We start from the raw sequence: 10681 nt of genomic DNA, 5'->3' as shown, positions 1-10681 counted from the left end.
GCCCGGGCCTGAGTGATTTTAGCTGGTGCCGCGCGTCTGTTTGGACACACTGTGGGATGGCCAGGTTCTCTTGTTTTCGCAGGTGGCGCGAATTACCTTGTCACTGTTGGCCAATTAGCGTCGTTCTCTCGATTGTTGTATCTTATTGTATAGGTCTTTTTTGTTACGAAATGTATTATAATGATTGCGTTGGTTGTTTAATGGTTTAATTGAGTGCTCTTTTTTAATGACTTCAAATCTAAAAAAAAAAAAGAAGAAAAAACCCCACACAAACCGATAAACTTATCAACTACTTCTTTATATAACAATGAAATCCTACAGAATACCCCTCGCAGTACAAGTTTGTATAATTATGCAGAGATCTGCATTCAGTTTCAACCGTCCAATTGTATTTTAAAAATACCTTTTTTAATTGTTCTTACGTAGTTTTAAGTATTCATTTCACTTAAAAACTTGAGTATGGAGTATCACGCATTCATAAATTGAACTCAGGATCAAACTGAATTTGAAAAACAAAATATCGTAATTCATCATTAAATTTATAATTATTTTAATAAAGCGTTTCCAATGATTTCCGTTTAAACGGTTTACCAAAAAGCAGGAGATAATTAATGCTCCTGTCTTTCAAGGTTGGGTGATGCAAAATTATTAAACCCTTCAACAATCACAATCAAAGAAATTACTCTATTGAATTGCATTTTAAAATCAATTTTTTGACATCGAGCCTCAAAAATATCATGGCTTCATTAAATTTTTCATACATGTAGAGTATATACATGTACGCCGTTTAAGTAAGTCGGGATCTTTCTCATTATCTATGCACTCAATTGCAACACCTTGAGAATATCATATTCCGTTGGAATTAATAAGGTGCTGGTACGAACTAAATTGTTAAAGCGTAAAAAAGTGTAATAAGAACCACATGTAAACATGCCAGTCTCTGGCCAATGCCCAATCATCGTACGGCGCGAACCGGTCACTAGCTGAATGGGCACCAGTGAGGGGCGAGGCCACCAGTCAAAAGGTCACGTGGTTCGGCGTCGGTGATGATTGCCCGTCCATAACTTGTCAAAAGTGACTTGTCCACTAATTAATTACAAGGGTTTTAACGAGGCACGGGCTATTAAACTGGACATAAAAAACATACCAGATACGATTTATGTTTTATCCTTTATTGCTGCCATGTTCTTTGTCCGCTAAAAGCTTTCTGAATATAAAGAATTATCAGAAATATTCAGTAACTGTTGTAGACGTATATAGTGACAAAAGCGTACACACTGTATATAAATACTACCAAAATACATTTATACCGACTTTTCACTTACTTAGATATTAATTTTGGACATGCACAATATGTGTAAACATGTACTTGTGCGCGGTCATTGCGTACATGTACTGTTTAACCTATCTGTTCATGTATTTAAGTATAGAGTTCGCTCAAATTACATTGAATAATGAATAATACCGTTTCTAGAGTTTTATCATTGAAATTTTTTTCCCCAAAAAGACAGCTTTTCACGACTGGTCTATCAAACCAGGAATATGCCCTTATATTTCTGTTTGATACATATGTGCTTGTATTGCTTCCTTTCAATTCAAACTCTTGTGGAATATGATAACGAAAAACATATACCGACACTTAAATGCTTCCGTAAATTTATTTTCACATATTTTTTTGTCTTTGCCACTCTTAAGTATGGTTAAAAATTATCAAATCTTTCTCCATATAGGCAGACGATCTGATTCTGAAGAATAACCTGGGGAGTCAATTTGAACAGCCGGACATTACGGCTTTCATACCTTCCTCTGAAGTGTTCTGGAAATTCAAAGACGTCCAATCAAAATATGGTTACAATCTCGACGACCGAGAGAGCGTGACGACGCTAATGTTATACCATATAGGTAAGACATCCCACTCACCCACCCAGCCACCCCCTCCCCCAGCTAAAAAAAATACTCGATCCTAAATCTCTTGCAAAAAAACAAGAGTCGTTAATTTTTTGTGTGACATGACTGACGTCTGTAAGGTTTAAACTGGTGCACTATCCACATTAGCTTATATACTGTAGAATAATTCGTTGACATCATTTAATCTCGAAAGTTTAACAGCCTCAACACCCGTCTTCTCTCTCTCTCTCTCTCTCTCTCTCTCTCTCTCTCTCTCTCTCTCTCTCTCTCTCTCTCTCTCTCTCTCTCTCTCTCTCTCTCTCTCTCTCTCTCTCTCTCTCTCTCTCTCTCTCTCTCTTTATTCATATTTATAAACGAAAGTTTGAAAGTTTTGAATTATAGTTATTCACTGACAAAGATGTACCAAAAACATTGCTCTTTCGTTATATATTAGCTAAGAGGCTCAAAAATATGTGACATTATCTTTTAAAAAAGAAATCTTGCTTACAACTTTTTTAAACAGCTCACCTCCTCCCCCCCCCCCTAAAAAAAAAACCCCAAACAACCCCCCCCCCCAAAAAAAAAAAAAAAAACAAAAAAAAAAACAAAAAAAAAAAAAAAACCCACAAAAAACAAACTAGTGATGTGCATCTTCCACATATCACATTTACAGATAGGGATAAAAAAATTACAATTGCGTGTTTATTCTGTATGAATGATATTTAAAAAAATAATACCAAATATTTATAATTCTTTTACCAAAATGTCTTGTAATGCTAATTTATTTTTTAAAGGTGAAATGATTTGGAATTTTGTGATAAATTGGCGTTGTGAGGTGTATATAAGAAAAAAAATGTAGATAAAGCACAGCGTGTAAAATGTCAACGGTCACATTATTATATATATGTTATAATTTATGACTTTAATTAAAAATGTATCACCTGTTAAATTTATAATTGCGTTGGATAAAGACAGTTTTTTTTATAACACCTTTTTGACTTTCTAAAATGTATATACATATGTACATTTACATAAAATTGAGTTTTCTTGCTTTTTTATGACCAAATTTATCACATTAAGTCAAACGCATCATCTAAAAAAATATTACAGCGCTTTCAAAGCCATGGGATAAGAAATGTTTTCTTTTTATAAAAATATTTGACTTGAATTTCTCTATGATGCATATGTACATTTACATATATTTGATTTTTTTATACTCTTCTTGTGTTTTATTTTATACATTTTATGACCATTTTGCCTTTAAAAAATGATCGCTGAATCAATAATGATTTTTTTTTATCTTGATAATGATGTTATAAAAATGACCCACATCAGATTCGTGTTATTCTCATTGACTATAGTGACATAATTTTTTTTGCCCTACATGATTAATTATTATTTTTCTTTTTAATGTATGGACATAATTATTAGCGATAATTAATTGCTGTGTTAAAATCTAAGGTTAAGTAGTACAAGAATACAAAAAACAGGTACTATGAATTTAGAGGAAAGACACGTGTCAAGTTCATTCACACATGATTGTTTTTGCTGAAAGTAAGGAGGAGAGATGGTCATCGAATTAACCATCAGATTTGCCGAAAATTGGAAGATATGATTTGTTAAGCGATAATCTATTATTTAGTAAAGAAAAAAAAAAATCAAAATCCGTACATATTCCTTTTAAATAGAGCTCTCCATCTAAAGGAGATCAATACCGTCTACAAATGGCCCTCTTTATTAAACATAGAAAAGCTGGACTAATGATGTTCAAATCAATTGTCTTAAAAAAGGAAATATATGTCTTATATTCTGATAAATGGAACGCCTGAGTTTTAAAAGAGGAAATCAGCACAAGAAAATATCAATGCTAAAACTATAAAATTATGATTTTTTTTTATAATCGACGTAAATTCTGTCATTTAATTTTTTTTTTTGTTGTTTCGAAATATAACAAAAAATCTGACCGACCTTTTGGAATTTTATCTTTTAAATTATTTATTTATCGTTCACTAAGAATAAGTACATGTAAGTTAATTGGCTTACAATGCATGCAATGACAAAGAAGACCATTCATCACGTTTACATTGCTCTACATGTATGTCCTTTACCACACCGATCTGATAATCTGTACCTGGCATTAATTTCTGGTTTTTTTTGTGTGCAAAGGACATTAATAAATAATGCACTAAAAACTCCTTATTTTATCCATGATGTTCCGTTAAGATAACATTGAAAGAAAAAAAGTTTTATCAATTGATTACTAGTATCTGTGTTATTATTTTTTTTAGGTAGGGGAAAAATCTTTGCGGATGAAATCGTCGACGGTCAGACCGTAATATCCAAACACCCCTCAAACTACAACCTTAGACTCAACCTGTTCTACGATGGAAGTGAGAAGGTAACACTTACAAACACACATTCGGGGTGTCCGGGTCAGGCAGAATGGGCCCGGGGGGGGGGGATAGCTACAGTACCAATACTTCAATTCAGAGAGATCGTGAAACTACGACCATCTGAATATAAATTTTACTTGAATGCCTCTTAATATTCATTATCGTATATCATTATTGTATTGAAAAAACTGAGTCAAAACATATCAAAAGGATTTCGCTGACTTTCGTTGTATCAACTACATAACTACATGTACTAGTATCTCTGAAAGAAAATGCAACATAGATGCTTTGTATATGATTTCATATCGATCAATATTCAAGGAATGAAATTATCATAATTGCATTTCGTAATTATTAGTTGCAACTGAATGTAATAGAAACACAAATTTTACTATGATCGTATTACGTGACCTGAGTGCGGAAAGACACATAGGGATAATTGTGAAATATGAAAAAAAACCCCGCATACGAGAAGGGTTAATAGAATTAGCATCGTGAAGTAACGGAAACTTCAGAGTCACTGCGACAATTTGAAACCTGGTTTTATAAAAATGTCATGTATTACATTTTAATTTCTATTTTACTGCTATTTTAATTATGTTAATAGGTAAAACATAATATGCGAACAACCTTTAAAAAATACAACAATCCGCATAAATGAATAAATTGACGTCACACTTTGCGCTTTTTTCTAAAGAATGCAAATTTATTTTCGTTAAAAATTCAGATGTTACAAATATTAAAACACTCTTATCCTTCATATTCACATGAATACATATTCTATGCCCAGATTAGACGATTTTTGGGGGAGAGATGTTACACGAGTCCTTCAATATGACAGATTTCTGGCAGCTTGTTAATAAGACAACTGCAGAATTGAAAGAAAGTCTATTTCTGTTCAACAAGTCATGGTCTGTAGTGCAAGACAATGGCGTGAAGAAATCTGCAAATTGAGGAAACGTGTTAAATGTCATTCTTTAAAGTATTTGAAATTCACTGGATGGCGATACATTAAAAAACCTCGTAATTAGTGAACAGTAAATATCTATTGGATGCTGGAACATAAAAATTCTGATGTCATTTTACTTTATGGATTCCGAAATCTAATGTAAAACATTGTAAAAAATACATCATTACATGGATTGGATTATATTTACGGTTTTTGTTGATATTTCCTCATAATAGAATTATCAAAACATCAAAACTTAATATGCTGAAAATTCATGATTGAATTCTCACTATTCAAGTTTATAGAAATTGCTAAATTTCAACGCTCTTTCGCTGCAAAATAAAGTATTGCGTACAAACATTGATCTCAGATTTCCAAAACTCCATTATTTTATTTTACCCCCCCCCCCCACACACACACAAAACCCAAATTCCAGCTACTAAAATAACTATAATTAAGATAACATTAATATGCTACTGTATGTAATTATGAGATTATTTTTTTTAGATTATCACTGTAAATGGCGCCGAATTATTGGTCAGGGATATAGTCGGCAGTAATGGCGTCCTGTACATCATAGACCGGATGTTGGCCCCAGTCTCTAGTGGCAAAACTCTGCACGATTATCTCTTGTATCCGGATATTCCGGGATATGAATTTCAGTAAGTTTTTCAAAGTAGTAATGTAGAATAAACACTGTCGCGGAGCTTTCGGAAAACAGTATGATTTATAAAAATAGGTGTCAACTTCATAATTATTGCATAATTTCGTATCATTAGATTGATTCAGGAATACAATATAAGATAAAAGTCTGTTCTTAGTATGGTCAAATATGATATGACATATACATAATTTTCGTTCCACAGGTCAATTGCCAGGGCCTCCATTATCGCCCCGGAGACTAAGGCAGCAACCAATAGCATAGATCACCAATTTACCGCCTTCGTCCCGCCCGACGCCATCTTGTTTCCAATGCCAAGCAAAGCCCAGGATATTTTGTTTTTCAATACAACGTTACTTAACTATGTAAGTTTATCTATGTAGAAAAAAGCCCATAACTTATTACGACAATTTTAATATAATCTAGGTTTTGCAACCATATGGATCTCTAAAAATCTGTCCAACATGAAAATTAATCTACAAGTATATTTCATATGAAAAATTATCTACTCCCTGGCTGTAGTCTTAAAATTTGAAAATGTGTATCTTAAAAGCTTAAAAAGGCCTAATTATCGAAGTAATATGTGAGGTCCTCTATTCTTTTGCATGTACATGTACGTCGTATAGGCCTGGAATGTATAAAATAAGCGCCAGTTTAGATTATTTTAGATTATTTCAAACATCGTTTATATCAAAACGACAGGATGGTCTGGCCATTTTTATTCCGTATTCACATCTTTTACTGGACGAACTCTGTAAGTGCTAAAAGTTTTGGAAATTTTCTTTACCAAATAATAGTTCATGGCCCATTCTGTCGTATTTGAATTTTTTAAAGCAGATCTGATGGTTAATTTATTTACCATTCAGTCTCCTTTTTATAAGCGTTGATACGGTATACAGGATTATTTTCGCCCTTCTACACTTGCAATCGGTTGTGTTCTGAATTCGCTCAGATAAAGTTCTGTTTAAAGAGAGATAATTTGAGACATTGGAATTTGTCTTGTCTCAAATTCAAACGCTGACAACGAAGACAAAAGGGGCGAAAGCTATACGGGGGGGGGGGGGGGGGGGGGGTTCCATGTATACATTATTTCGACATTTTATGAATATTAAATACTTTATGATTCACCCGATGTATACTGCCATTACAGACTATTCACGCCCATCTTGTGAGAGACAGTATCCTGTTTATCCCCGCAAGAGGCGAGCTGAAGGACCTTCAAAGCATGAAAGGAACGATCCATTTAGTCAGAGAGGGGGAGGATGGTATGCAGCTACTAATATTCAAACTATTTTATTTGAGGCGTTTATGCAAACAGTATTCTTATCAGTCTGAAAATAAAGACCATTTTGAATGAAAATATGACCAAGATAAGTTTTAATCTTTAAAAACACAAACTTATTTGCCAAATGTGTTGTCTTTTTTTCTAGTGTTTGTTCAGAGCAACAGGATTCGCGCCAAAATTACCTTCCCTAACATCCCGGTTGCAAATGGCGTTGTTCACGTGATCGACCACATCCTGTACTTCATCTATAAGACTGTATTTGTAGAAACAAACACCACTCAGTCACTAAGGTAGGTCCGAGAGGTTTCTATCTATACATGTTTTTTCGGATGAGGATTAGACTACCGAAGCAGATACATATTTAAACGATGCTTGAATTGTTGAAGTATGTAGATTCAAACATAAAGTGATTAAACCTTTGTCTGATGATTAAAATCTCTCTTTTCGTAATTCAAGAGGGGTCATTATTGATCACAACAGTTCTGCAGTTTCACATTTAATAGCAGACTCTCATTTAAATAACATTATTGGCATGATTGGTAGATTTGACGAAACATAAGTAGATATGTAGAACCCCCCCCCCACCCCCCTCGATCGTCGCAAATATTTTCATAGTTACAATTAACCATGTCATTTTCTATAATTAATAAACAAAACTGGCTTTCTCTTTGTTTGTAGTATCTTTGCCAGCCACCTTCATGGGATTCCTGGGGACCTATTGTCCCACATACAAAGTACCGTTGAGACCTTCACCTTTTTTGCGCCAAACAACGACGCGTTTGCTAAGGTACCCAGGACCTTACAGCAACAAATGGCGCAGGACGATCGACTACGAAGCGAGGTGAGTAGGTCGGGATTCCATCCAATCAGATCGCGAGCCATCTGGGAAGATCGTTTCTACACGGTGTTCGAATGGACCATTCAAAAAATGAAAACCATGCATATATAACCACCTAAAATTTATGCAGGGAGATAGTAGCAGTAGAATTATATACCTATATTGAATAAAAAGACAACAGCGCGACCCACCCATTTTGCGCATTCATGAAATGATTTAATTATTACACCATCATTACAGTATAATGTAAACCTTATTATCAGTACGGGGAAAATGTTTGCCACTTCTATGTATTAAACTATATGTAGAATTTACTTATGACGGATAATAAAGTGAAAAAAGCTACTTTGCCCAATATTGCTTTTTGCGGAATTTTTATTTAAAAAAACCCCCTAGAAATCTAAAAAAAAAGATAGAACAATATTTCACATTATTGTAATATTGTTGAATCTTGTGATTCTTTTGTAGGTTCTGGGAGCTCACATCGTTAAAGGAGTCGACGTCAGTTTTGCAGACCTCACCGACGGGAAAACCTTGAAGACCATCAACAACTTTACCCTTACAGTCCGAAAGTTTAATAATGGTGAGAAACCAAGCAAATTTCGGCAGTTACTAAATTTCCTTATTAGTGTACACACCCTCGTACTACCTTGAAACTTTATATTTTTGAAGTTTTTACGGTTTTTTATTTATATCTTAAGGATTGCCTTTCTTGGTTTGTAACAAATTCACTTTTTGCTCCAGATATCTACATTCAAAATGGAAACGTTTTGGCTAAAATTGAGCAGGCTGACATCGGATGTACAAACGGTGTCATTCACATCGTGTCCAATGTGTTTCGGCTCGACCAATTTACAGTTCTTGACGCTATTAAAGGAAACAACCAGCTGTTGTAAGCTTGCATTTCGCATAAAGATGTTATTTATTTACATATCTGCCAATTCAATTTGCAAATTATCATTTTATTGTGCACGTAAAGTTATCAATTTTTTACAGTTATATTTTTGCTTTGTTTTCATGATATATGACACATGAACGATGATATCTAAATTTTTTATGTCAAAAGAAAAGGACTGATAATAGTTATGTTTATGACGGTTCTTTATACATGTACATTTAAAAAAAAACAATTCAAAGGATATTCATAAAAAATGTCGCAACAATGTGAATTTCTAATTATTTGAAAACTTATTTTTCTCGATCAAAAGGAGAATTAGCGAGATGTTGAGTCACTTCCAGGAACTAGAGGGGATTCTCTCGGGGCGCACAAGCCTTGGGGGCAAGGTCACCGTCTTCATGCCCTCTGACCTTACCATGATGAGTCTGCGCAATGAGACGCGAAAAAGCATTTTTGTGGAGCACTCAGACAGAGCACTGAGGGTGAGACTGCACAGATTATAATGATGATTAAACGAAATGAAGAAACTTAAATTAGATAGATATCATTTCACAAACTAGTCTTCATAAAAACTCACGCACAATCAGATAATAAAAATAAATGACATTTAAAAGCGATGTAAAAAAAATTAGAAGTTGATGAAAAAACGAATCTTAATTAGATATTAGATTTGGTAGCTGATATTTTGCATAAAAATAATATGAGTTAAAGTAAAAATTAAATTCGAGGCAAGCTAAATATTAAATGCTAGATGTATGTAAGCAATATTGAATAAAAAAATCAAATAAGGAAATACTAAAGACAAACTTTTTCGTAAATTAATATCATAATACTTTCTTTTATAAAGGCTTTAAAAGGACATATCATTGAAGGAGAATCTCTGTCAAGCACAGAAATCTACAGTGTCGTTCTAAAGTATACCTACGGAGGACAACGAGTGACGATACAGAATCTGGACAGTGGTAAGCAATATTAAAATCTTTCTCGTCTGCAGACAACATTGACTGCTAATTATTTATTTCAGAGCAATGTGCATTATATAATTGCTTTGTTTAAAAAAAGGTCAAAATAAAATCATGTTAGGTATTTATTTTAGGGTTCACCATTGAAGGAAGTCATATCGAGGCTAATATCGTCACTAGCGACGTCTGGTGTTCGAATGGAGTTCTACATATCATAGACAATATTTTACACATACCTACAAGGAATATCATGGACGAAATGGCACGTCATGGGGACATCAGGTAAATTGTGTAAATTACACTTAATATCACGTGTTAAATTATGGTCGTATCATTCAGTTTATTTCTGCTTTTGAGTTGTTTTTATTTAAAAAACCCACAATATTTCACATAGATAAGCCTGATATTAAAGATTTGTAAAGTTACGCCTAGAGCATTCGACACAAGCTGGTATATATAAGGAGAACAATTGCATTTGCACGCTCATTATTAAAATTTACGCAATTTGAGCTTACTTAAAATCGTTGCATGACAAACGCTTTAAAAAATGTTGACAAATATTACATTGAAAGCCTTCTAAAAGATGAGTAAAAAACTGAATAATTACGTGTATGTTTTTATAGCATATTCAGAGAATATTTACTCTCGTGTCGAATTTTGGTGCATCGTTCGTTGTAAGTATGTAATGGTTGATCATGATCTTCCGGGAAAGGCTAATTAACGAACTCATTGAAAACAAAAGGCAAAAACTTGGAGTGATTTTAATTAATACAATCATATATATAAATCTGATAAGCTAATAGTGATG

At 33.6% G+C, this 10681-nt stretch overlaps 1 protein-coding gene across 4 annotated transcripts in view; it reads left to right on the top strand.

Annotated features, from left to right (window-relative positions):
• The window catches only part of LOC128171204 (uncharacterized), a 28819-nt gene that overhangs the window by 11591 nt on the left and 6547 nt on the right, over positions 1-10681 (top strand). For 2 of the 4 annotated variants that reach the window (XM_052836941.1, XM_052836939.1), the window contains exons 3-15: positions 1731-1902; positions 4176-4285; positions 5737-5891; positions 6096-6255; positions 7041-7155; positions 7321-7465; positions 7854-8016; positions 8482-8596; positions 8758-8905; positions 9222-9393; positions 9759-9873; positions 10008-10155; positions 10497-10547. In XM_052836941.1, coding sequence (XP_052692901.1) covers positions 1731-1902; positions 4176-4285; positions 5737-5891; positions 6096-6255; positions 7041-7155; positions 7321-7465; positions 7854-8016; positions 8482-8596; positions 8758-8905; positions 9222-9393; positions 9759-9873; positions 10008-10155; positions 10497-10547 — 1769 coding nt within the window. The remainder of the gene's footprint in view (positions 1-1730; positions 1903-4175; positions 4286-5736; positions 5892-6095; positions 6256-7040; positions 7156-7320; positions 7466-7853; positions 8017-8481; positions 8597-8757; positions 8906-9221; positions 9394-9758; positions 9874-10007; positions 10156-10496; positions 10548-10681) is intronic. The other 2 variants (XM_052836940.1, XM_052836942.1) reach the window with 2 other exon arrangements.

Source organism: Crassostrea angulata, chromosome 2 (genome assembly GCF_025612915.1).
Source record: "Crassostrea angulata isolate pt1a10 chromosome 2, ASM2561291v2, whole genome shotgun sequence".
NCBI classification, from domain to species: Eukaryota; Metazoa; Mollusca; class Bivalvia; order Ostreida; family Ostreidae; genus Magallana; species Magallana angulata.
This window is presented reverse-complemented; position numbering and strand designations above follow the sequence as displayed.